This window comes from Corella eumyota, chromosome 5, assembly GCF_963082875.1.
Source record: "Corella eumyota chromosome 5, kaCorEumy4.1, whole genome shotgun sequence".
In the NCBI taxonomy this organism is placed as follows: domain Eukaryota; kingdom Metazoa; phylum Chordata; class Ascidiacea; order Phlebobranchia; family Corellidae; genus Corella; species Corella eumyota.
The window spans coordinates 5,379,887-5,407,568 of NC_137494.1; the positions used below are offsets into that span (position 1 = coordinate 5,379,887).

Consider the following 27,682-nt stretch of genomic DNA (forward strand, 5'->3'; position numbering starts at 1 on the left):
CTACTTGCAAACTTAGTTTTTTTCTGCAAAATGTTATACCAGTGATTAGTAACGCATGGCAGCCTTTCAACGCTACGCCTAAACAAACTCGAAATTAAAAGCGGTTTTAAAAATAAAAAAACTATTTTGTATGATTTCAGTACAATTATCAGTTGAAAATATAATAAGAAACAGTTTGCCATAATTTTTTTAGAAGGTAATGATTGTAAATTCTATTTAATTTTGTTGAATAAAATCTGGGAAGTAAACTAAAAAAATCGAATACTAAAATAGTTTAATATTAACAAAACTTTATATTGGTAAAAAGTTGGGTTAATTGAAGTTTAAATTACCCCAAAGAAGCCAGTAATAAATAATATATATTGACCGTTATATTTTTGCGATATCATTGCAGTCGTACGTCATACATTTGACAGATAATTAGTTTTATATCAAAATTTCATTTTAACTTTACCAACTATATTTCGATATGTATTTGTTTTTATTTTAATGGATTTTTTACATTATTGGGTAAATGACAATTTAATTTATTTAGGTTCTTTACGTTTTTAGTTTAAGTTAAGTCTCTAAAAAATACCAATTTTGTGGTAAATATTTTATAACCCGTTTAACCCTATAAAATGAGTCAAGTAATAATTGGTAAAGATAAAATAACATTTGGAGCGGGATTAAGTGAACAAGATGAAAAAAAGAAAAAGCAGCCATCGTTCTGGACAAGAGAAATTAAAGTATTTATTTTACCATTAGCAGCTCTTTAGGCTTTTATATTGGTTTACCAATTGATTATGGATGTATTTATGCTTTACGTATTTAAATTAGTAACAATTTTAGTTAAACAATTCAAATGATGTCGACCAGAAAGCCATTTTAATGCAACTACAAGTCCGATTTCAAGTAGGTTTTAACAAATGGAGAAGACAGGCAAAGTTTTTTAAAGCTTCGAATTTTCTTGTAACAGTTCTTGTTATCATTCTTCAAGTATCTCAGGTATATTAAATTAAAACACATAACCACATGTGAAATTCATACGACAATAAAAAATAAATTCAACATTTGTTACAGGTTATTGTATTCCAAGTACCTCACTTAGAGACCGGCACAAAAACCGCGTTAGCAACTGTCCTACCAGCCATTACAGGAGCTGTGATAGCATTGCAACTTAAATTTGCTTGGTCAGAAAAGGGAAGCAAATGCAAAAAATGTAAGAATTAAAAAAAGTAGATGTTTTTAATACTCAACACTATCAACACAGGCCAAAAAATTTGTGCTATAGCAAAAGAAAAAAATGTTGTGTCACCTGAAAATAGGCTAGTCTGAAGAGAATATTTTAAATTAACTATAAAAGAAACATATGCATCTTAAAATGACTGGTTTTTATTCGATTTTTAGCTGCGAAGCTGTACAAGAAACTTTCTAGCCACGTTGATTATCGTTTACATATGATGGAAGCAGGTGGACAGTTCACCGACGTACCTAAACTATGGAACTCTGCTTTGGTTAGCGAAGTCCAAGAAGTACCCGCGTTTTTATCGGCTTATTAAACATTTTAGTAAAAAAGGGTCGAATCGCAACGTTTACTTATAACAACAAAGTCATCAATAGCAACAATATTTAAAGTTTAACTAAACTTAACATATTTAATAAATGTTTTTATTTTTCCTGCAAATATTTATATATCGTAATCGTTTTCTGTAAACACGTTTGTAAACCGTTTTGGTATACTTTATTTTTAATTTAAAAAAAATGTTGGCCAAGTTTTGTGAAGAGTATAAGCATATACATTAGATAATAATATCTTTTTACTGCATGAGTACATTGTTCTTTACAAAATTTATAACACAAAGTCAAATATTTTTTTAACTTACTTAAAAAAAGATATTTACAGTAATTAAGTTACTTGTAGTTTACAGTCCCTAAAGAACTTGACCTGTAAAAACAAATAGACACAAAAATCTTATAAGCGATCAAAACAAGATGCAAAAATTATTGGAATAATAAAGTTATAGACCATGAAGTTAAAGAGTTTTCTGAAGAACTGTTAAAAAGTAATTTTTATAATATAAACAACTAACAACTTAAAAATGGTATTACTTGAAACAACTTGTTGTAATGCTACACAAATTGCTTTAAAACAGGTGTTCAAGAGTGCTAAGCGATAAATGACTTTAAAGAACGAATATATGACATCACAAATTCACGTTTTCGAGTTTTAGTCTAGCGATCCTTGTGACGACATTCCAACTTTTTTCTTGTTTTTGCTTTGCTTTTTAAATTATTCGCCAAATTTCTGCCTTGAAGTAAAAAACTATTTTTGTGCAAAAATAACTTTTATTTAGTGTTATAGATATTTTTAATACTACAAAATCGTACAAAGTAAAACACAATAACCTCAAACTTGATAATGTAAACTTTTACTTTATAGCAACTTTTGGCACATTTAAATTGTGCATAAATATTTATAGAACGCTAATAATCAACTGTATTTTTAAATAAAAAATCCTAGCATTGAATTGGGTACTTTCTATTGAAAATATTACAAAAACTACTGCACGCTTAAATAAAATATCTACAAGCTATTTATATACGTTTAACCAAAATCTAATTTTATTTAAAAACTTGTTATTTTTTTCTGTATAAAAATTATATAGTAATCTGTTTCTTGATAAATATATTGTGTTGATCTAATTGTGAATGCAAATGACTAGTCACTCGTTGGTAGATCGACCTGGAATCCGAATAAGTTAGAGTAATGATGAAGCTGCCCTTCATACAAAACATTTTTCTTTACGGCCTCGGCGTAATTAAATTTCAAGTCTTCGATTTCCTCGAAGAATGTGTCGTCGAAATTCGAAAGTTCCTTTTTCACGTGATCTAGTTCCGATTTGAGTCTCTCGTTTTCCTGATTAACGACGTGATTTTCGGTCGCCAATTTTAGTTGATCAGCCTTTGTTGTTACTTTATCCGCCGTCTATTTAATATTTGCGACAAATTTTGGTTTAAAAATCATTTCGAGAAATTTCCAAACACAATATTTTGAATAAAACCAAAAGTAAATGTAAATTTACCAAAAAAAAAATTTTTATTGCTAAAGAATGTAATTCAATTTTTTTTTCAAAAATTCAACTTACGTTTGTGGAGGTTGATGGTTCGTTTCGTTTTTCATTATTTCGTCTCTCCAATTTAAAAATGTTGTGTTCCAATTCCTTCTTTTCATGTTCTAACCTGGCTACTGACAGCCTAAGAAAAGTTTAAATAAATATTATAACCCTTAAAAAAAAAAAAAAGGATCCCACATCAAAAATAAATTAACAAAAAAAATTAACCTGGATAATTGAAGTTCTCTTACTGTATTGGGATCTGAACCACCAGCCCCAGGTGGAAAACGTTCCAAAATCTCAATCTAAATCGAAAACAAATTTTATTATAAAGTTTGTGCAAACAAAAAGAAAACTGTTAAAACGTCTAAATAAAAAATAAAAAAACGATTTTTGCTTAGTTGAGTAAATTTTTTTTTACTTGTTCTTTTAATCGGTCGACTTCCTGCTGAAGATCATTTTCTGCCTCTTCCTTATCTTCCAGGAAGGACTTTAGAGCTCTCATCTCGGAGGTTTGCTTCTCAACCGTCTCTTCTGACTTCTTTAATCTTGCCTCCAACATCCTATAAGAAATTAACAGAAGATGAAAAGGAACTCTTTGAGATTTTAGTGTTTTTAACCAAGCTTGTAATATAAAATTTAATTGTGGGTTGAAATAGTCAACATACTTGCTCGTCACAGCAGAGTTATAACCTCTACTTCCAGCTCCAGCCACCTTGGGAGCTTTACTTTGAGCGACTACCAACTTCTTTTTTGTTTCTTCCAATTCTTTAAACAACTGATCTCTTTCCACCTTTGAATAAAAATAAACAAAAGTTTATTGGCAATTGGTTATTGTTCCTATAAAAGATACCTTTTTATAATTTATAAGAACAAGATTGTTTTTGTGTTCAAATCAAGACAAATATTTTTTGAATTTTTTTTACTTGAACAAAAGCTCTTGCGTCTCTTATTTTGTCTCTCGAGCTTGCTCTTTTATCAAGCTCCCTTCTTAATTTTTCATTTTCCTTCATCAGTCTGTCAACAGATTGAGTTTTGCTCTCATATCTCATGCTTAGTTGACCACCAATCTGTTGAGTCATTTCGTTGATGCGATTCTAAAACAAAACAAAAAAAATTTACTTACAAATTATTCGAAAAAAATATTTTAAGTTTTTGAATAAAATTAAAAGATAATAACTTAAAAATTAGAAAAAAAACAAACTAAGAAACAAGCCTTTTTACTTAAACACTAACTCATCAAAAAAAAACAGGGTTCACTAAAAATTTAATAACTTTTCAGTGAAAATACATTTTTAATAACCAATATAAAAACACTGAAATAATACCTTCAATATTTGATTTTCAGATTTCAGTTCCTCCAGAGCCTGATTAGTGACCACACCAGGTGCCTTTTTAAGTTGATCATTCTCTCTCTGAACTCTTTCCACAACCTTTTTCATCAAAACAACAGTTTTCTCCAATTCGGGAATTGTTTTCCCACTTTGTCCAAGTGGAGTCTGCTTAAAAGTTTTATTTTGAGTTAGAAAATTATAAAGTTTAAAGAAAATAAACTAAAATAACAAACTAGTAAATATTAAATCTTTAACTTGAAAAGACAACTTTCAAATTTAAATCAAAAAGAAAACATATTTTTGCTATTTTTAAAAACTGTAGATTTTATTTTGTTACTTACTTTCTGTTGAGTATGTTTTTTAGATCTTTCTGCTCTTTGTTCTGCTTCTCTTTTTTCAGATTTTAATAAATCGATATATTGTTGCTGGTGTTCAATTCTTTCCTGAATAAAAAATATTGTTTATTGACACTTTTTATGTTAAAAGCAAAATTAATAAACCATCAAAAAATACACATATACAATACAATCGAACATTACAAGAGTTTTACCTAAAGTGTTAATATTTACTATTTTAGTATTACCTGTTTATAAACTTACCAAAAATACTACCTAACTAAAGTTAATATAAGAGTTTTAGCTGTAAACTTTGAACCAAATAACAAATTTTTATATAAGGTAATCGCACCTTGAGTCTTGGTACATCTCTCTTGACTTGGTCATATTCAAATTGTAACTCAGTTGCATCAGAAGCCAGTTTAAGCATTCTACCTTGCATTTGATTCTCACTTTGCCGATACTGCTCAGCTATGCTTTCATCTCTTTCTTGCCTTAAACCTAAGAACAAATGTGTTTTAATTAGATTGTGCAAAACCATAAGATACCAGGACTGTAGTAGATATTTAGAAAAGAATGTCTGTACTTGTAACAATGCACAAGGCCTAATATTAAGTTATTACTATCACACATAAGTCTAAAGAAAATGTTGTTAGATCATTTAAAGACATCACAAAAAATCTTTACACTAGCTTGATTTAAACTGACCTGCAGTTAAAATTTCTTTTTGAAGAGCTTCCAATTTTTGGTTTAGATTCGAGTTTTTGACTTCCATTTCTGCAGCAAGTTTGTCTCTTGGTAGCTCTGAAAGTTTTTTAAGTCCACTGTTTTCTTCACCTAGTTTATGTAAACGACTACAAAAAAAAGAAAAATCCATGTTAATTTTTAAAGAAATTTTACAATAAGTAAGCCTAATTTACAAAAAAAATAATCAATTTTGATAAAATTTAAGAAAAAATAAAATAAAATTTTGAGGTAAAATTTAATTTACCTGCTTAATTCCTCAATTGTATGCAAATGTTTTCTGACAACTTGGTCGCTAGGCACAACAGCATCCTCTAGTGTTGGATGTGCATGAATGGGTGGTCCAATTGGAGCTGCTGATCGACGTAATTTTTCCCGTTCAAGTCGAGATATTTGGTCCCGATGTGACTCAATCTAAAAAATGTTAATTTAAAAAAAAAATAGTGATTATGTAAAATGAAAAAAAACAAAATTGCTTTTTAAACAAACCTTTCAAAATAAACCTTAAAATTAGTCAGTAGATGTTTAACAACACCAGTTTAATGTTAAATATTTTAAATTGCAAACCTAAATTTGTAACTTGAAAAAATTAACAAAAAGAGTTAAACGTTTCTAAACATACTTGTTTTTCGAACACTTGTATTTGTTTGTCTTTTTCTAGGAGTTTACTTTTTAAAGTTTCAACTTTGCCTTGCCATTGTTTTTTAGCATCCCATTTTGCTACTTCTATCGTACTCTAAATACACAATTAGTATTATAAATATTTGCAACAAAAATTACACAAATCACTAACTTTTGAATGTCTGGTCTAAATCTACTTTTATACAGATTGGTTTATTTGAAAAAAATTTATTTAAACTAACTTCAAAATACGGTAAACAGCATTTATAACTTTCACATAAAATAACATAAAATGTGCACCTAGTGCTACCTAATGCTTTCCAATTCATTTTTATATATTATGTTATTTCATTTTATTAAACGGTTTACTGTAGGTTTTTCTTTATATAAACTGGTCCATTTTATAGAATAAAAGCCACTTAACAATAAAGTCAACATAGGACAAAGCCTATTGTTACATCACAAAGCATACCGGCTTTGTTTGTCTTTAAATAATTAATATTTTAATTTTTAAATCTTTATTTAACTAAGATTACCATATAATAACTTAAAACTAATTTCACAAGTATTAAAATTTTTTTTTTATGTCAATCTAAAGTTAAATGATTTTATGATGTTTTTGAAGAAAGGATAAATCCTTTAACTATTTTTATGTAAATAAAATTAAATGAATAAATTAACCTCACAGAAATGGTGGGGTTTTCAAAATGTGGGAATCGAACTCAGGACCTAACTTTACATAATTTTACAAAATTGGTGGTTTTAAAAATAAACATGCCATTTGTGGTCCTACTACTTTTTTTGTTAATTTTTTGTGTGAATGCTACATACAAATTCAAAATAGTAATTTTAACTTTTGGTATTTGACAGATTCGAAATTAATAAAATATTTAAAGAATTTGTTGTTTAAAATAAAATTTAAAAAATGTTAAAATAATTTACCTTGCTTGGTTCTTCAGTTTTTTGTTTTAATTTCTCTTTCAGATTATTATTTTCCCCTCTTAATCGACCTAAGTCTGCTTTGAGCCTATTCATTCTTTCCTCATCTGCAAATGTGGTTGGACGAGATGTTCGAGGTAGTCTAGAAGCAGCAGACTGAGGTCTTGAACCCTGCTCTTGATCAGCACTAACTCTTACAATAGTTTCCTCAACTGGTTGTTTATTTACTGGTTTTACTTTTGGTTCAGAAACCAACTTTACTGGTGTTTCCTCAGTGAACTTCAGACCCGAGTCAGGGCCACGATTTCGACAAAGTCGCTTGATTTTATCTCGAAGTTGCATCATCTCATTATCTCGAAAATGCTTTTCAGCTTTTTGTCTGTTACAAAATAAAAACTATTTAGGTTTTTGATAAAAAAATCTATTTGTATTTATATAGTTTGTGGTATAATTGCAAAATTAAATTTATTGTTTTTATTCCTAATATTTCGTATGAATAATACACAGACAATTACTTTTGAATTATTTGTTCTTTTTTCTCTGTTTCTTCGAGTATTTTCTTGAGTTCGGTTTTTAATGTTTCTTCTGCTCGTTTAGCTTGTTTGACGCTTCTCTGCTGCTCTGCCAATCTGTCTTTTAACTCTTCTATTTGCAACTAAAAAGGAGGGTTTGAAAAATAAAAAGCATGTCCAGATTTACATTAAAGTTTAAAGGGGTTTAATTTTATGCTTATCCAAAACAATGTTTTATTGAATATGTAAGGTAAGATTTTGCATTTTAATTTGATCTTAGTAACCAATAACAACAAAAAATTCTAACAAAATTAAAACAAAAAACGGCAACAAGACGTATTAAAAAAACTTTTTTGTTTTGAATAACTGAATGCACCTAATTAAAAAAAAATAATATAATATTTATGCAAATAACTTTATATCAACAAACAAACCTTATATTGTGCTGTTCTTTTACCCACAATTCCCTTCACAGAAACAGCATCACTTTCTTCTGCATGAGCAGCTCTAACATTTTCTTGAGCTTGTAAAACCAAATCAGATCTTAACTCAGTCAGAGCATGACTTAATTGCTGAAAAAAAATGACAAAAAAAATATTCCAAATAAATTTATTTTGAAAAAGTTTAAAAGTGATATTTAACAAAAAAATATAAAATAAGTATTTTATAAAATCAAATATTTAAAAACAATAAAAAATAAAAATTATTAACCTGTTGTTGTTTTTCTTTCTCAGAAAGTTGAGTTTTCAGTCGGGCCACCAAGTTTTTCATCGTAGTTGCTGGCGCTCTTGAGTTCGCATCTTTTTGTTTTTCCAATTCACTTTTAATGTAAGATAACTCCTGTAGAAACAAAAAATCATAAACTTTAGATAATTTTTTTAATTACTTTAAGGTTATATAATAAATAAAAAAACAGACAATGAATTGGTTTAATTTTTAATCATAGCTTACCTTTTCTAAGTCATCAACTCTTCTGTGTTTTTTTGCTAATTTAGCTTTTATAACACTGACAAAATGTTCATGTTCTTCTTGTGTTCTAAACAATATATTAAACATAACTTTCTATTTTTGAAATAAAAAAATACATTTTCGAATTTTTAATTAAAAGTTTAAATATTACTTTTGTTTCTCTATTTCATTTCTTCTCCTCATCTCAGCAATGTTTTTCTTCTGTTTTGAAACATCAGCATTCGCAGCTCTAACACGATCCATAAGAGCTGCCATGGCAGCATCTTGCTCTTGCACCATCTCCTCTAGCTCTGAGATTTGACGAAGATCGTTTGCAGAAGTAGTTTTACTTCTAGAGGGTGAAACAGGTCCCTAAAAATATCATACAAATTTTAACAAAATGATATTGTTTGTACAACGCACATTATTTTTCAACCATTTTTTGAATAATTATTTTGCCAGTTTACATTTCTTCTTTAAAGATAAAAACTTACATGTGCAGCTTTCTTAAAGCGATTGAAAGCATCATCAGTTTTTCCATGTATACGCTGTTGCATCAACAATAATTCCTTCTCATGTGAGAGGGTCGCTTGTTCGTTGTCCTTTCTTGCCTCCTCTAACAACTGTTTGTACCTACAATTTGAAACTTTATGAAATATTTAAAACTTATAAAGCCTATTGTGATTATTTTTTAAACAAACAAAAAAATCTTGTTAAAAGTTGTATCTTAAAATGACAACTAAAATTTAGAAAGGGTAATTTTCATATAAATATTTTCAAGTTGCCTTTTTAATAGTTAAATATATTAGTTCTTAAAATAAAAGTGTAACCTTTCAATGCTTTCTTCCTTAGCTGATAACCTTTTCTTTAAAGTTTCAATTGTATCCATTGCAACTCTTAACTGTTGTTTAGACTCAATTGTCTGCACAACAATAATATTTCAAAACAAATAGTAGCATATTTTTAATTTGAAATCACATCCTAACAATAATATTTTTAAAATAAAGTTACTTACCATATCAGATTTCACAGTGCTAATAGTTGTTGTAGTTGGCATGTGAAGTCTTAATTCATTGATAACTCGATCTCGGGATGTGACATCACTCTCTAAGTTGTGCCTAACATCTTTTAACCTGTCATTTTCTAACTCCAAAGCCTAAGAAATTAATGTTTATAAAAAACAAAAATTATCGTAAAATGTTTTTAGTTACATTTATAAAAACAAAAAAAATAAACTTACTCTTATTTGTCCCTGTAAGTCTCTATTGGTTTGAATATGATCCTTGATGGTCTTTAAAGCACTGGTTAGTTGTTGGTCTAATGGTAAGGAAGGATCAGGCAAAGTTTGAGTAATATCTTCCAATCTAAAACCATTTAAATTTTTTTTAAGAAAAACTTAAAAATCGTTTTAAAATAAATTGTTACAAACTTTATATTCATACACTTTATTTTAAGGATTTATTTATTTAAAAAAAAAATTAAAATTTTACCTTCTTGCTCTTTTAGTAACTTCACGTTGCTGAGATTGAAATTGATCCAAAAGTTTTTCCAAATCCATTTCCCGTAATTCCCATTCCATTTGGTGTTCCTCCTGAACCTGATTTAGACAAATTTTATTTAAAAAATTATTTAATTTTTTGTCGATCAGTATTTTATTGCAAAGAGAAAACATTTAAAAGACTACATAAAATCAACCTTTAATATTTGAACAATATCTTCTTCCAAACTGGAAATAGTTTTCTCATATTGATCGTTTAATGTTTCAACATGTTTTATCTGTTCATTTTGCCGCACAACCTAAAACAAATAACCAACAAAATAAATTAAAAGCAACACTTTGACAAAAATCACAGTAAAACAAACTTTTCTTGCTAAGTTAATTATTTAACCTGTCGTTGTAATTTCATGTCCTGTAACCTTAAAACATCCATTCTGTGACACCATTCAGTTAACTTGTCTGCTCCCCTTTCATCCTAAAACAAAAAGTTCTTTATTAAATAATAATAGTCTTAAAATATTTAAGAACATAAAAACAAGAGAATTTATTAATATTTTGATAAAATTTCTAAACAAGTTACACTAACTTCAATAGCCTTTCTTAATTCATCAAGGCCTTGTTTTTGGATTTCAGCTTCAGCAAGTTTATCCTCGATTCTCTCTCGTTCTTTTCTGGTCCTCTTCAGCTCCTCTTGGATCAATAATTTATCTTCTTGCAATCTGAGACATTTAATAAAAAATATCAAAATCAAATAACTTTGCCCCTCTAAACATCTTTAAAAGTTTTTTTGGGTGTTTTTTTGTAATTTAAAAATACTTGATTAAATAATATTTTAAATTATTCAACATTGTTAAACAGTGGCTAAGAATGCTTGACAGAATATTTTGAATCTGGAAAATTCTTTTACCTGATCATAGATCTTGAGAATTTTTCCTGTTGAGCGAGTGGTAATGCTCCACTAAACTGATGTCGCAAACTTTGAATTGTTTTCTTGAGTTGTCGGTTTTTGTTGTTGGCTTCAGTGCGAGTTAAATAAACAACATCCTCTTTGTCATCTTAAAAAATTTTAAAACTTGATGTTAAATAAAGAAAATTATATTTCATTAAGGTGCTATAAACAGTATGAACTCCTGCTGAGCCAACATTTAATCAGCAGCATAATTATCGGCAATTATATTCTATATAATGTCCTAAAATGCTTAGGGCAACTGATGTTACTCTATGTTTAGGTTGCGCACTTGTCCTTCCCACATCGAGAATAAAGACATATATATACAAAAAAAAAAAATCTTTTAAATTTTATATTTAAATCTTAAGTTAAAATAAAAGCAACAAATCCACCTAGTTTTTTCTCTAATTTAACAACATGAGCTTGCAGCTTGGTGACATTTTTCTTTGCTTTTTCAATATTTCTTTCTGCATCCATCTCACTTGCTTGCAAGTTAAGAATTTGGTGGTGCAGTTTACCTAAATAAATAGCATATATAGTATAAAAATAACATAGTAAAAGTTATCTTTAAAAAAGAAACATTCGTTTATGTAAATCTAATAAGCATAACTTTACACATAAAAATTTTAGTTTGACAAAATTTACCAATCAAAGCATTCTGATCAGTTTGAAATTGAAATTCTTTAAGTTGTTGTCTAAGTGATTTCATCTCTCGGTCTCTTGCTTGTTGTTGAGATTGAACACTTCTCAGTTGATTGTGGGAAATATCAGCCATGTCTTGTAACTGAGACATTTTAGTCTAAAAAATTAAATTTATAAAAGTTATGTTAGATTGTTGAAATACTATATCAGGCAATTATTATTTTATTTGTCCTATGTACTTTGGTTTTGATGAGGTCCTCTTCCAAACCAGATATCTTTTTGCGATCTGCATCACTTACTGCTCTTGGAACAACCTCCGCTAACTCATCACGAAGATCTCTCTCCGTTTGTTGAGCCTCAATGTTAAGCTTGGTGAGCTAAAAAATTGAACAAATATTAGGTACTGAACAAATATTAGGTATACAAAAAAAATTCTATAATTTTTTTTATTAAAGAACCCTTTTTATCTTTTGAGAATTTCGAAATATAATTATATGAAAAAATATTTACCTTTAAAGTTATAAATTAAAAATATTTATTATGAGTTTAAAAACCTGTGAAAATTTATTTTCCAATTCAGTATTTCTTGTCTGCAAATCATCAAGAGAAGATTTTAGACGATTATACATTCTTGTTGAATGTTCAGCTTTTTGACGTTCATTTAGTTCTTTCATTTCAAGAACACTTATCTAAAGAAATTACAAAAATTTGTTAATTTATTATTAGCCTAGAAAAAGATAATAATTTAAAAACTACAATTCTTTTGTCATTAAAAAGGTAATATTTTTTTTATCAAGCCAAAAAATGCCAAATTTCAAAAAATTTACAGATTTTGCTCACTAGATTTTTTTGCATATTTCTTTTATTATAGTGATCTAAATAATGAAAAAACAAAATTTTCAATTCTTTTTCTGTATTTCAACTTTAAAACAATACACAATAATAACAATTCTGAAAAAAGAATTCAACATAATCAATAAAGTTCCCAGCAAAGTGATTAAACCAAACAATTTAGTAAAGCAGCAAAACAGATGGAATTTTCTTTTGTTCCTCAGCCAATGCAATATTCCAAAGATCTGAACAATCTTGTGGAGGTAATTCTCCACCTACTTTCATAATTTCCAATCTATACTTAAGGTTGCTCATCAAATCTTTGTAAATACTGGCACCTAACATAAAAGATTGCATATTAATAGTTCTTACAAAATATTAAAAATAATTTTAAACCATGTCCCAAAAAAAATTTAATATTTTATGTTACTTTGCAAGCTTCGTTCTCGTTTGTTAGTCCAATTTAATTTAAATTCTATGGACAATATAGCAGCTGTAACTGTAGGTAGAACAGTACCAATAGCCTTCTTCGTATACTCAGGTAACTGAAGTTGAAACACAATCACCTAAAATAAGTATTAACAAATAAAACAACTTTTTATCTAGTCTAAAATATACAATGTACAAACAATGCTTTAAGATTCAAAAATAAGAATATTAAAACAATATTGATATTAAAGTCGTAATTTACTTGTGCAATCTGTATAAATATAACAAGAATAACAACACACAAATGAGCAATTCCAAAGCATTTATATTCCTTGCGCCAGTGATGATACTTTTTTTTGTATTTTTTAAGCAAGTTTTCATACATAGTTTTTGCATCTATAACGCCTTTGACCTATAAAATGTAAGAATTGTAGAAAAAAAAAGCCATAACTAAAATTACATTTTTATAACATCTTGGGTAGGGCGTTTAATTCCCAATGCTTGCAAGTCAAAATAAATAAAACTACAAAATTAGTTTAAAATAATTTAATTTCATATTAGTTACAGGAGTCTTTTTTGTTAGAATGTGTGTTATCCTAGTAGGTTGTTCACCAGTCTTTAAGGCAGCTACACCATCTCGTGAACCTTTAAATAAAAAAATGCTTATTGCAGTGAGTAGGGCTTGAACCTTAGATATAACCCACAAAATAATTTTTAAATTCATTAATTGTTTAATCCCTACCTTCATTACTTGTTTTACTAGTTGTCTGATGTGGATCTTCTGAATTGCCTAGCAGAGGATCTGTACGAAATTGTAGATTAAAAATAGATAATATAAACGTAAACTGTATTTAAAATAATTTGAAATACAACCTTTACCTGTTTCACTTGTACTCATAATTTTTCTTTAATATACCTGTTTAAAAAAACGTGAAACTGCAATAGCGTTAAAAAATGCTACGCTTTTGCTTGTATATTTTTAGGCTTACGTTCTGATGTTAAGCCAAGTTTATTATGCCTAAAAGTGATCATAACATGATGTATTTCCTTCTGTTGTTGATGTACCATATGTCGTTAGCGCCTAATTCAATAGAACATATGTTGTACTTAACAAAAAACAACGCGACGGATATCAAAGGGCTTGCAACTTGTTGCTTAGACAAATTTAATAACATTTAAACTGATTGTAACACATTGTATTTCTGTCTACCGTAGATAAACTATATGCTATTATTACTTTTATATATTATTTAAAAGTTACTGCATAACATAAATTTATTTTAAATTATTTACTTATAGCAATTTTACTTGCAACTCAAAACATACGACAAATACTTTTTAAATTTACTTCTAGAGAACTGTCATGCACGGAGTTTTTGTCCTGACAGTGTAAGTTTTTATTGAGGCAGATTTAAACCTTTTTTAAACCATTTTCGGAAAACTTTTAAACTTTACGTACAATGGGCTAATGTGTTTTCCATGCAAATGGCCCAAAAATTAAGGAAAAAGTAATATAATAGTTTCATAAGCAGTTATATATAAAATATAATTTACAAAATAAATAATATGTGAAGCATAAGACTTATGTCGATAAAAAAAAATAAAACTTTGAGAACTGTTAGAAAAATTTGCTAATAGGGAATAAGAAATGGTGGAATTTCTGATATTTCTTGCTGCATTGCCAAATTCCAAAACTGAGGACAATCTGTTTCTATTATTTCGCCCTCCGCGTTTATCATGTTTAATCGATACTCAAGAGCAGAAATTAAATTTTTGTAAACTTTTGCGCCTAAAAATATGGTTAGATTAACAATAAATATTTACACTTAAAGTTTCCATCAATATAATTCTAAAAAACGCACAATATTTTACCTAAATATTTACTGATAGCGCCATACTTAAAAGCAGTACGACATTGGGGATCAAACCTGTGCTTTTATATGTATAATATCCATTCTTTAACTTGTGAATGTAATTACTGATATTTTAACTAAAATACTTTTCTTGCTTTTGATTCCTTTTCCCGACCAACCAAGTTTAAGTTGAATTGACAAAGCAGCAGCAGTTATTGAAGGTAATATCGTTGCAATCGTTTGCTTGACATGGTCAGCCATATCAAGTTGAGATAATACAACCTAGGAAAAAGGCCACATTTTAAATAAAAAAATAGATGATCTACAGCATGAATTTAAAAACGATTAATAGTATCAGATATTAATTACTGATGAAATATAATAAAAATGCGTTTAAATCGTGTATTTTCACCTGCATTATTTGAATCACAACAAGTAAGATTGTTATGCACAAATCAGCGGCTTTAAAGACTCGAAATTTTTTTCTCCAGAATTCATATTTTGCGGTATATTTCTCAAGCAACGAATTGTACAACTTCTCTTTTTCGATAGTGTTAATATCAATGACCTATATAATTAAACAAAAACATATAACCAACATTGGTTAAAATGTAAATCAACCTTTTATTGATATACCCAAAGATTTTTTACCCTAACTTCTCTTTTAAAAAAATCGTGGCATTTCTTTTTGACATTTTTTGACTTTTTTGTTTTCTTTTCAAAATCTTCTTCGGTCAAAGTTAAATCTTTAATATTTGTATTAAATTGTGGTTGATCTAAATACAATAAAAGTGATAAAAGCCTTAGAAAAAATTCGAATTTACATTTCCAAAAAATTTTTATTTTGATACTTTATTATTCTACTTATAGCTGTAAACTCTTACCCGTTTTATTACTTGTATTCGGTATAGATGATATGCCGTTTATCAAAGGATCTAACAAAAAATAAATAAAATTAATAGGCCTATCTATAAGCTACTCAACTTATGAAATATAAATGTTTTATTTAAATTTATTAATATTACTTACGTCTTTCATCCATTTTGTACTTTATATTTCTCTATGCAAAACAGCACTTATTTCTTTCTGTAGGCAAAGCGGCACTTTGGCCTATGTAGAGCATTGCCAACTAACTTTAACTAAGCATAAACACGTCTAGAAAAACGCTGTCTTGGAAAAAATCTTTTTTTACAAAACATGAAAGATTTATTTATTCAAACAGTATCGTGACCACCTTTTGAGCGCGTAATGATTATTAATTACTAAAAAGTAATTATTTGACTAATTTTTAATTAACGTGATATATATTGACTTATGTTTTACTTTTACAGCATTAAAACTAACTAAATTTAAATTAATCATCACGAAATTATGCACGTACTTTCTACTGCTATACAAAAAATACCCAATCAACTGAAAAAAATATTTTTTTTAGAAACAATCACACTTTGCAAAACTAGTTACTTAACTTAAGAACAACCTTATCACCTGAATAGCCTACGCTTTATTTTACGCTTAACTCAAAAAGAAAATGTAATAACAGTGATTAACCATTTATTAATAACCGCAATTTTTTGACACTGTGGAAGAGACGTATTTCCTAATTGCCAAAACACAACAAAACTACCTATTTGGAATTTTTCGCTATTTTTAATCATTAAGTTAAAACCTGTTAAAATCAAAAAGTTTATTTTTTCTTTCTTTTAATTGCTAAGCCAAAAACCACTGGTTACTAGCTATAGTGTATAAGTAACACGAAGGTAGCTGTGTCCGCATTAATACCAAGAAACTTTTAAAACGTTAAAAGAAAATGTCCATTTTATTACCCTTTTCTGTCCACTTGCCTATCTATGTGCATTAAAAAAGTTGTCAGTAAACTACGTACTATAAATGGTTTCTGTAAGCTTTTAGATTTGTTAAGTTGACCTAAAGGAGTTAGGTAGGTTATATAAAACACAAAGTTTAATATTTCACAAGTTAGGTGTAATCCTTCAACACAATAAAATATAAGTCTTAATCTTGTAGGAAAAAAACTAATAGGGATTCAGAAATGGCGGAACTTCTGTTACTTCCATAAGCATTGCCAGGTTCCAAAATAATGGACAATCTGTATCGATTATTTCGCCACCAGCGTTAATCATTTTCAAACGATACTCAAGACCAGAAATTAAATTCTTGAACACTCTTGCGCCTAAAAGTAAATTTAATTTGCATTAAAAGTCGAAATCTAGAAAAGGTTGCTATTAATAAAAGCAAAAATACCTACTATATTTTGCCCCTAAGCCTAGGTGGGTATACAAACTGCTTATACCTTACTTAAAAGGGCTACTACATGACAGCAGTTGGAATCGAACAAGGGACCTCATATGTTAAGGTCTGTGGTTCAACGCCTGGGTATAATTACTAACATTTTAAATAAAATTACAATGTTTGCTTTTTGTTCCTTTTCCAGACCAACCAAGTTTAAGTTGAATTGATAAAGCAGCAGCAGTTACTGTAGGTAATATCGTTGCGATCGTTTGCTTGATATGATCCGGAATATCAAATTGAAATATTACAACCTAACAAAAAAGCACAACTTTAAACAAAAAAATGTTAATGAGTGCCGTTTTAACAACATAAATTATTTTTGTTTACAAAATATATTTGAAAGCATCTTTACGGTGCTATTTTTACCTGTGTTAACTGTACTACGACAAGCAGAACAGTTATGAACAAATCAGCTGCTTTAAAAACAACAAATCTCCTTCTCCAGTAACAATATTCCTTTGTGTATCTTTCAAGCAACGAAGTGTACAACTTTTTCTTTTCGATAGTGGTAATATCAAGAACCTATATAGTTAAATATAAAAATGTAAGTTTGATGCTTTAACATAAACATTTATTCTCATAAGGTTTCAGGTTCGATTACCGATGTTTCTATGTCGTAGCTTTAAAAAATACACTTCTTACCCTAATTTCTCTTCTAAAAAAATCGTGGCATCTCTTTTTGACATTTTTGGCCTTTTTTGTTCCTTGAACGGAACCTTTTTCCACCAAGTCAGATTCTTCGATATTTCTATTGAATAATGCTTCATCTTAGAAGAATTTAAAAAAATGGTTACGCTAAAAAGTAATTGAAATTAAATCACAATTCCAAAAAATTTCATTTATAATATAGTAGTTACCTGTTTTAGAACTCGCGTTAGGTAAACTAAACGGGTGATTTATTAAAGGATCTAAAAATGTAGATACTGTAAATCTTTATACACTTCTTATTAAATAAAATGATTTTTATTTGAAATAATATAAATTTACTTACGTTTTTCTTCCATGTTAAGTTTTATTTCTTTCTAGAAGCAATGCGGTATTAAGGCCAGAAGCCACTTAACTTTAACAAAAAATAAACACGTTTAAAAAACACCAACTTCTTTAAAAAAGTGCATTTTTACATAGTTTTATAGATTTTCATTAAAAATGTGTCGCCACTACGTTAAAGTGCATAATAATAGTTAGTTACCAGAGTACTTATAGACGTAACTTAATTTGTGTTTATCGTTAAGCAATTATGTAAGTACTTTCTACTTCATACGAAAATCAAACATACTAGCGATAATATAAAAGGTATACGAAGGTAGCTATATTCGTATGTAAAACAAAAATTCATCCGTTTCCGTTTATTTAACGAATGCTAATCAGACCACTTACGTATACCTATAAGCGAGTAACTTAAAAACTATAAGCGAGTAACTTAAAAACTACTTAGCAGATTATTTTTAATAGCTTTAAAAATGCACTTTGTCTGATAACAAACACTCGTAAATATGGTGTTTGAAATTGACTAATTTGGAAATAGTTTAGTCATATTCAACCAAGGTCCAACAAACAGGAAGCAGCGGATAAAAACTAAATATAATGTTTCAAAGGCGTTTTCCTGTTACGAGCTATAACTTTAAGTAAAATACAAGGTCAAAACCAATGGCCAAATTTCATTTTTTTTTGTATAATACATAGAAATAAGAAAAATAAAAAGTTATGTCTTCAGCATTCATTTTTCTTTTAACGATTTCTATTAGCTTAATCGTTTTCAATAAAAAAAATAATAATAAAAAGGAAAAAAGGGAGAGTTAATTAACAAAATACTATTTCTTAATTTTTCTCAAGAAATTTTAGATTATCAACGTGTTGTGGAGATGCCAATACACTTAATATATCCTGACGGCCCGATATTTGACCGCCAGCATCTTCGTAAAATTTAATATACTCCAAGCATACTCTTGATTCATAAAACAAATTTACATCTAAAAATAATTAATTTTGAAAAATTAAAAAAAAATAATATGTATTAAAATTTTTCATGTATATTTTACCGAATTGAATGACACGTTTAAAAATATGCAAAAATACATGATTTTTTTATTGATTGATCGTTTCAACATTAATTAAACTTATTTTGTTAAATTCATTACCTTTTTTAGATTGTAAAAATTTGTTTCTGAACGGGGTGACTTGCAAAAATATTGCAATAATTATAATAGTACTCGAAAAAATAGTAACCGTCCATCTTAGTTGTGTTGGATTTAAAATCTTTACTTGAACAAGAATAATCTGGAAAATAATTAAAGTTTTTAATGCAGTAAAGCGTCTGTTAAATTTAATTATGTTACTTTTTAGGATTTTTTTTATAAAAAAGCAAATAAATGGTATAGAATTAAAATTTTACAAAATATTACCAATTTTTTTAAATAAAGTAAGCCGCAAATTAAGTAACACCAACACTGCAAAACAAAATTATTTAACTAACCTGTAAAATCTCCAATGCAACTGCAAATAGCACAGCAGCAAGGTTAGGTAATTTAAAAATTTTCATCTGGTGTTTAAAGTGCAAAAATTGTGACGTCACTTCGTTCAAACTGTCATCAACGTTCAACTCAACTTCCTGTAAAACCATACGCACTTGAATAATATTTTAACTGTATAGAGCTTAAACCATATGTTAATAAATAATCGCATACTAATATACCATAAAATAAAAGTTTTCTTAAATTTAACAAATAGCAATTACCTGGTTACTTTCATTTTCCAATTCTTCTACTCTACTGGCAGCTAATTTTTCGTTCAGTGACGTCATGTTTTGCAAATGGCTCAAATAAAAGTCTGTCTATATTTTACTAATTTAAGATCATGTAAAAATAACTTAACCTTATTAGAATGTATCTAAAAATACCATATGCTTTTCAAAAATTTAAAAAAAAATGTTTGTTTAAATTGAACAATATTTAAACATAGCCTAATTCTTAGCTCTGCCTACAAAAACCTTTACCAATGTTTATATTTTGCTAATAATACTAAAATTGTGCCGTAAATACGCGACCGTAAAAAAACATTCGTAAATACCTAGGCGGATGTTTTCTGCATGACTAATAAATTACGCAAGAGAATTTTTAGGTTTGGAGAAAAAAAGGGGATTCAAGCCCCCTTTTTTATTATAAACTCTTTTTTGATATATGCAAATACTTGGTGGTTGCTTTTGCCATATGTTTTTATAAATCTAAATTTAATGCCAATACATCAATACTGATAGATCAGTATATATACATACAGCACTACAGTTAAAAATATTTTATTTTATAAATTTAAATTTTTTTAAAAATAAAACAAATTTAAATTACATAAAATATTAATTAAATTTCCCAAAATTCTCAACATTTTTTTTCATTTTAAAAACCTGACGATACCTGTTTCATGATAGAAGAAACTTCTGATGACCCTCCTCTTGCTGGATTTAATCCTGCTCTTCTCCCAGCTTCCTCTAGTGAGTGTCTCTTCTCTTTTTCAATGCTAAGTTCTTCTCTGAGAGCTACCATTTCTTCATTGGTAATCTTTAAATCTTCCTAAAAAAAAATGTGGTTGGTAAGCGAATGAGCCTGGTTTGAATCCCAGTAAAGGTGCTTTTTTATTTTTTTTAATGTTTAATACCAAAAATAAAAAAATTTACCAAAAATATTGAAAAATAAAAAAAAATATTAAATAAATTAATAAAAACTGGTAACATTTATAATTACCTGGAGTTCTTCCACTTTTAGATTTCTGTTCACAAATTGGTTTTCTTTTTGAAGAAGATCTCGATATTTAGCTGTTAGCTCATCAAATCTTCGGTTTACTTGTGATATTTCAACCTCAGGCACACTACCTTCTAATTGTTTTTGCATAGCATCTAAATAAAAAGTCATCACAATATTTTTTTTTCTTTTTTATAAAATTTATTTGAAGTATTAACATACCTATTTTAAATGCAGCCATTGATTTATATCGTTCAAGATAACCAATTCTTTCAGCTACTGCTTTCTCTATTTGAACTATTTCATTTTTAAGTCTTGAATTTTCAGTTGTCAATAACTCTTCTGTTGTCTCCAAAGCTAAAAAGTAATCAAAAATTGGAAAAAAAATTTAGAGAGTTTAAACAAAAAAAATAAATAAAAAAATAAGTGCGATTATTTTTATTTTTTTGCTATAATTTGAAGTAACTTTTGCTTTTCTCATTAAAATCATAAAAAATGTATAGAAAAAAAATTTATTAATAAATTCAGTTTTTAAAATGCTTGATTTAATTTAACCTTTATGTCTTCTGATCAGAGTTTTTTCATTTACTCTCAACAAAGAAACTTTCCGTGAAGTTTCAGCTAATCTTTTTTTCATTTCATCAGGATCACTTTTCAGTGTCACTAATAACCTCTGTTAAAAATAAAATCAAATTTTATAAAAAAAAGCAAAAAAAATTTAAAAAAATAATTCAACATTTTTTTCAACCTCATATTCGTCAACTCTGATCGCATCTCTGTCATGTAGCTCTTCCAACTTTCTCCTCCTTTCCTCCTCACTTTTTATTTTCTCCTCCATATTGTTTTTCTCCTCAAGATGGTCTGAAACAAAAATACAATAATTAAACATTTTATTTTAGTTTAAACTGGTATTTTAATTTAAAAAAATGTTCAACATGAAACATTATACTTTTTTTTACACTGGTGTAAAAACAAGAAAGCTAATAAACAAATTAATTTTTTTTACCTTTGTATAATAAGTGGGTCTGTTGTCTTAAGACATTTAGTTGTCTTCTAGAATTTTCCAAAGCCTCTTTGACTTCTTTGTATTTGATATTTTTATTTGAGGAGTCATGCAAAGTCTTAATAAAATATTAACTTATTGTGTAAAAAGTAATTTAAATGCTTTGATATGTGAAAAAAATAGTTTTATAGCATTATTTTTTTAAGTATTTTATTATTCTTTAAATTGTTTTTTGTCTACCTGTATAAGTTGTTCATTTAGAGCATTAATGATATCATCAGTATTTGAATCTATGTTGTTGGGCAAGTTTATCATTAAAGATTTGTTTTTAGCAAAATCAATTTTGTCGAAGTCTTCTATGTCATTTGTCAGTTTTGTCACCTAAAAAAAAAAAAAAATTTTTTTAAAAATTACAAAGTAATTTACAAACATAGGAGGTATAAGAAAGTCCTTAACAAAATTAATTTTAAAAGTTTAAATACTCTTATTTTTTTGCATGCACACCACAAACATTAGTGCATGCACACCACAAACATTAGTGCATGCACACCACAAACATTAGTGCATGCACACCACAAACATTAGTGCATGCACACCACAAACATTAGTGCATGCACACCACAAACATTAGTGCATGCACACCACAAACATTAGTGCATGCACACCACAAACATTAGTGCATGCACACCACAAACATTAGTGCATGCACACCACAAACATTAGTGCATGCACACCACAAACATTAGTGCATGCACACCACAAACATTAGTGCATGCACACCACAAACATTAGTGCATGCACACCACAAACATTAGTGCATGCACACCACAAACATTAGTGCATGCACACCACAAACATTAGTGCATGCACACCACAAACAGCCGAAACATATTCAATTATGTTTAGTTTCTAACTAATTTTTGCATGCACACCACAAACAGCAGTTTTATATTTTTTGGCCTATTGATTTGACATTTAATATATTATTGACTGAGATTATATATAGATTGTTTCTTAGTATATATGCAAGACCTTGATTTCATTTTCAAAGATTTATATATAAACTAAACATAATTAAATACGTTTCGAAAAAAAAAATTAAAGCACACAATTTCATTTCAAAACAAATAAAAACCTGTTTTTTGTAGATCTCATTTTGAGCCAAAAGTTTTGAGTTTTCGCTTCTCATCTCCCTTAACTCAGTTCTTATTTCTTCATTTCTTCCTGTGAGCTGATCGACTTGAGCTTTGAAGTGGGAATTTCCCCCAGTTGCTACTTGCCTGCTTTCCATTGCCTTTAAAATAAAACACAAAAATTAGGTTTTTGAGTTACAAAAATATTTATTATTTTATTAAAAACTTACATGTAGTAATCTTTCTATTGAGGGTAGTTTTAAAATCTCCACAGGCCTTGGACTGTTGTTCGTTTGTTTGAGTTCATGTAAAATATCCTTCATTGCTGTTCTCAGATCATCATTCTCATTAAAAATCGTTTTATTTTCCTTTGAAAACATCAGGAAAAATTTACAAGGGTATTTATTGTAAGTATTATTTTGTTTGAAATATGTTACTTAAATTTAGCCGTAAGTCAAGATTTATCAAAGTTTTAAAAGTACTGTTTGTAAGTTTGTATATAATAAAATTATATATTGTTTGATAAATATAAATGAATTTAGAAAAATTGAAAAAATCTGGTTTAATATTATTCCAGAAAATTTATTTGTAATAACAATAGATTATTCCTTATCAAGTATGTGAAAAACCTTCTCAAGTAAAACCTTCTCAAGTATGTGAATTTTTCAATAACATAATCAAACCTGTTTTAATTTAATATTTTCAGCATGAGCACTGTCTAGTTGATGTTGGCTGATATTGCTTTGAGATGCCCATCTGCCAGTTGGTACTTTGGGTGCTTGTTTTGATCTATAAAAAAATATGTTTATTTACTATGTATGTGACAAGGTTAACTTTACAGTTGACAGACTAACATAACATTACTTGATTTGCGGGCCAGCCACACATTTTATTGGGACAACCAAAGATTTTATTTAGCAATTATAAATAGTATTGGTCCAGTATTTTGTCTGACCAAACATGAACTAAATAATTTTTTTGTTTAAAAAAAATTGTTAACAGAACTTTTACTTAAATGACTTACGGTTCACTGATTCCTAGCTTTCGTTTTCGCTTAAGTTCTTCAATAAAATCATCAATTTGATCAATGTCATCTGAATGCAAACCTTCCCCGATCGCTTTCTGGGTTTGAGATTGTGCTTGTCGACGAATCTAAACAAAGATTTTTTAGTTTAAATACAACTTCCCTAATATAAGAAACATTATTAGATTTGACATAAAATTTGTTCTTAAAAAACTTAAGAATAAATATTACCTGTTTTTTGAGTTGTATTCGTTCTTCTTCCAAATTCTCGATTTCTTTTAGAAGAACTTGATTCTCGGCTCGATATTGTTGTTGCCTTAATCCTCTCGACTTCCGGAGGTTCACAATGTCATTCATGTCCCGAGGATCGACTCCTAACCTTTCTCTGTATTCCTCATTCTCCTCCAAAAGCTAAAAAAAACAAATAAAAAAATGTGAATTTTTTTAGAAAATGTATGGCTACAAAAATTTATTTAATTTAGTAATTCTTACGTCGTTAAGTTTTTCTTCCAACTTGTTTGCTTCCCTTGTTAAATCTTGAATATCTTTGTCTCGATCTCTGATCTCTGACTTACATTCTAATTAACAAAATTTATAACAAAATTAAAAATCTAGTAAAAAACTTTATTCACTAATCCAAAATAAAAAATCTAAACTGAAAACAAAATTAGTCCAAAAATTTTAAATTTTACGTTTAATTTCATCAACTGCTTCTGTTAGACCATATTGTCCTGATTCCAACAACGCAATCCTCTTCAGTGCTTCAGTTAGTTTAATATCAGTCCCTTGTGCCTCAGTTTCCACTCTTTGTTGTTGAGTTTTTGCATCTCTTGTTATTGCCTCATTTTCAGTAACTTGGTTCTAAAAATTAAAAAAAAATTATGGAGAGACCGTGAGAAATTCGTTTAATTGGTAAAGTTTGGCCTTCAAAATTAGCACTTAAATTATAATTCTTGTAAAAAGTTAGATTAGGCCTATTACTTTATTTGTAATTTTGAAAGACAAAAAAATTTAAAAGACAAGTAAAATAGTTGCATAAACAGCATAAAAAATATGTTTTAATGTATATTTTAACATTGACAAAGAAGAATTATTTTTAAATAATGTTACCTGTAGGTTTCGAATTTGTGATCTATAAGCTAAAGTTTCTCTATTTGTTCCTTTATCTTTTCTCAGTTCTTCAACCAAAGTGGTTTGCTCTTCCAGGTCTGAAACAGCTTGATTTAGGTTTTGATGTAGTTCCTTGTTTTGGTTTTCTTTTTCTTCCAGTCTCTATAAAAATATTAAAAACAAATTAAAAAATACAATAAAATAAAAATTGGTTGTGTGTAATGCTTAGATAAAAACTTCTTAATTTTAGTTGTCTTTTTTTTGTAATTACATAGATAGAAATAAAAAAAATATTCACTTATTAGTTCTTTTACAAGCATGTTATTAAAATCTTAGATAATAAAAATTTGCTTTAATATTTGTGGCAAATTTCCTTGGTAAATACCTAATGAAATATAACATGTGGCAAGCTTTGTTAAAAAAATCAATAGTACAATCTCTTAAATCATTATTTAACTCAAATACACTCTTACACTTACATAATTTGTAAAAATAATATCATTTTTTAAATTTCCATATACAAGTTTGTAAAAAACATATAATTTCAGCGCCATTCTACTATATATATAATGTTATTTACCTTGGTTAATCTTTCAACGTTAATTCGATCCTGATCAAGTGAAACTGCTGCAATTTTCTGTCTCAAATTCGAAATAATTCGTCCTTGTTCAATATTTTCTTGGTCGCGTTGTTGTAATTTTTTGGTCCATTCGTGAACTTTCTCGTCAACTGCATTCGCTATCGTGTCTTCCTCCTCATCTTTAGCTCTTATTTGATCTCGCAGATCGTCAACCTAATAAAGTAGATTTAATAAAACCTTGGTTTGGTGACCATTAATAATAAAAAAATCAGTAAATTATTAAGTCTTTTTAAATAATAATACAATGTTTCATATCCTAAAATTGGTTTTATAATTTCTTTTTACTGCATTATTTGTACAGTTTATGGCAAGGTTTAATAGCTAATGTGTAAAAAAATAAAAAGTATATACATAATTTGTAAGTTTTTTATTTTTTTATTGACCTGAACTTTGAGCTGAGCATTCTGTCGATGAAGATCATCAGCAAAGTGGTCAGATGCTCCAATGACTTTTCTCATCTTTTCATACTCATCTGCCATCTTCTCCATGTCTTCCTGACCACTTTCCATCTCCGTCCTCATCTTTTTGTTGCCTTCCACCAATTCTCTGTTTTGCTCCTCGAGATGCTAAAAATTAAAAAAAAAAAACTTAAAATTTAAATTTTATACATTTTGTCCAAAAACTATTTGGTAGACATTGACGAAAGGCATAATAACTGATAACTTGAAATTTTTTTTTAAAATACTTTTTATTGATATATAAAAATAGAAATTAAATATATTTCAAATTACTGTGATTTGGTCGATCAATTCTGAAATTTGTTTATTCTTCTCCATAACTTTATCTTTGCTTTCAGCACTTGAGTTGTCCTTATATTTTTGTTGTTGGTTTTCAACAATATTCCGGTATTCTCTTAAGCTGTCAACCAAACTTCGATTCTAAAAAAATATTTTTTATTTAATAAAAAATAATTATTTAAAACTAATTTTTATATAAAAATCTCCCAACCTCTTCCTTAAGATTACGACTTGCTCTTTTTGCATCCTCCAACTCCTTCTCATGATTGTATCTTTCCTGAGTTGCACGATCCAGCTCGTTTCTAAGATCCTGCACATCCTGTTGGAGTAACTGAATCTCTTCCGTTTGCTTTCTGCTTTCCAGCCGATAAAAATCAACATCTTTTGTAGGTCCTTTTCCAAAACTCTAAAATTTTATATTTTAAATAATAAAAAAAAAATTTATAAATTTAAATCAACATTATAAAATGTAGCAAAAAAAATCAAAATCTCAAATCAACAACATACCTTTGAATCTTCTAAATCTTTCTTCAATTCTTCATTCTCAGCAATTAAATATTCCTGTTCTTGTAAGAAATCCTCAATTGCCTTTTCTCGACTCTGTTCCAACAAAAAAAAAATTAGTCAACTAATAAAACTTAAAGTAAGACCACATTTAACTAGTTTAACTGTAGTTTACTTAAACATAGGTATTAAACAAAAATCATTTATTGTAAGACAAAAAATCAAGTCAGCAATTTTGGTCAAACAAAACAGAATAGTTGAATTAATGTATTATATATACATTTATGTCCAAGAAAATTAAAACTTTTAGATATTTTATAGTAAACAAACTCACTTCCAAAGCCCTCATTGCAGATTTATACATGAGCAAAATTTTGTCCGGTTCTTTGGCAAATTCATCTCCATTTAATTCTTTGAGTTGATCAACAACTTGCTCTATTTCACCTTCTGTATAGTCTTGTGTTTTTGCCACATTTTCGATCACATTCCAATTAACATCAGGTGCCATCTTGGTTATTCAAGATAGTTTGCGATTTTCATTCAATTAAAAGTAGCTACTTTATTGTAATATTTAAAATTTCCTTAAATGGTAAATCTGATATCTTTATTAGTTACTCTAACTAACAAAATATACATTTATTTAAATATACTATAAATTTAGCAATAAAAAAATTTTAAATACTATTATAATGTTCTACCTTCAGACTTTATTTTAAACCTTAAAATAAAAGAATACTGACTACTTTGTTGTTAATTATGT

General features: G+C 28.0%; 5 protein-coding genes across 6 annotated transcripts; 1 reads left to right on the forward strand and 4 right to left on the reverse strand.

The window, feature by feature from the left end:
- Positions 1-620: 620 nt before the first annotated feature.
- On the forward strand, positions 621-1,541 carry LOC145753340 (uncharacterized). The gene is made up of 4 exons (XM_082569749.1): positions 621-728; positions 832-987; positions 1,063-1,201; positions 1,390-1,541. The coding sequence occupies exons 1-4, from the start codon at positions 621-623 to the stop codon at positions 1,539-1,541; spliced, it is 555 nt and encodes a 184-aa protein (XP_082425875.1).
- A 555-nt stretch (positions 1,542-2,096) lies between these two features.
- On the reverse strand, positions 2,097-27,522 carry LOC145753711 (centrosomal protein of 290 kDa-like). Of its 2 annotated transcripts, none has more exons than XM_082570137.1 (52): positions 27,257-27,522; positions 26,926-27,018; positions 26,630-26,824; positions 26,413-26,559; positions 26,065-26,247; positions 25,622-25,834; positions 25,042-25,203; positions 24,624-24,792; positions 24,424-24,509; positions 24,163-24,342; positions 23,932-24,059; positions 23,591-23,696; positions 23,138-23,275; positions 22,910-23,068; positions 22,015-22,155; positions 21,778-21,892; positions 21,520-21,632; positions 21,327-21,444; positions 20,994-21,128; positions 20,775-20,926; positions 20,448-20,603; positions 12,172-12,306; positions 11,857-11,994; positions 11,621-11,774; positions 11,368-11,493; positions 10,934-11,081; positions 10,613-10,745; positions 10,418-10,501; positions 10,224-10,325; positions 10,019-10,125; positions 9,769-9,892; positions 9,544-9,684; positions 9,359-9,450; positions 9,023-9,161; positions 8,701-8,900; positions 8,532-8,616; positions 8,292-8,420; positions 8,015-8,152; positions 7,584-7,723; positions 7,072-7,447; positions 6,131-6,244; positions 5,756-5,922; positions 5,473-5,618; positions 5,117-5,265; positions 4,771-4,872; positions 4,424-4,594; positions 4,022-4,192; positions 3,764-3,888; positions 3,517-3,658; positions 3,324-3,400; positions 3,129-3,237; positions 2,097-2,968 (listed from the first exon to the last, which is right to left on the reverse strand). In XM_082570137.1, the coding sequence occupies exons 1-52, from the start codon at positions 27,428-27,430 to the stop codon at positions 2,702-2,704; spliced, it is 7,494 nt and encodes a 2,497-aa protein (XP_082426263.1). In that variant the 5' UTR covers positions 27,431-27,522; the 3' UTR covers positions 2,097-2,701. The 2 variants fall into 2 exon arrangements, with proteins under 2 accessions (XP_082426263.1, XP_082426262.1); XM_082570136.1 differs by having other exon boundaries at positions 4,424-4,597.
- Positions 12,629-13,783, reverse strand: LOC145752394 (uncharacterized). The gene is made up of 6 exons (XM_082568674.1): positions 13,757-13,783; positions 13,620-13,679; positions 13,443-13,522; positions 13,140-13,289; positions 12,879-13,014; positions 12,629-12,786 (listed from the first exon to the last, which is right to left on the reverse strand). The coding sequence occupies exons 1-6, from the start codon at positions 13,773-13,775 to the stop codon at positions 12,629-12,631; spliced, it is 603 nt and encodes a 200-aa protein (XP_082424800.1). The 5' UTR covers positions 13,776-13,783.
- On the reverse strand, positions 16,764-18,044 carry LOC145752395 (uncharacterized). Its single transcript, XM_082568675.1, has 6 exons — positions 18,032-18,044; positions 17,898-17,948; positions 17,683-17,807; positions 17,407-17,562; positions 17,156-17,291; positions 16,764-16,921 (listed from the first exon to the last, which is right to left on the reverse strand). Exons 1-6 carry the CDS (start codon positions 18,042-18,044, stop codon positions 16,764-16,766), a joined length of 639 nt encoding a protein of 212 aa, XP_082424801.1.
- LOC145752160 (uncharacterized) lies at positions 18,478-19,916 on the reverse strand. Its single transcript, XM_082568384.1, has 4 exons — positions 19,775-19,916; positions 19,514-19,648; positions 19,179-19,317; positions 18,478-19,010 (listed from the first exon to the last, which is right to left on the reverse strand). The coding sequence occupies exons 1-4, from the start codon at positions 19,838-19,840 to the stop codon at positions 18,859-18,861; spliced, it is 492 nt and encodes a 163-aa protein (XP_082424510.1). The 5' UTR covers positions 19,841-19,916; the 3' UTR covers positions 18,478-18,858.
- Positions 27,523-27,682: the final 160 nt, after the last annotated feature.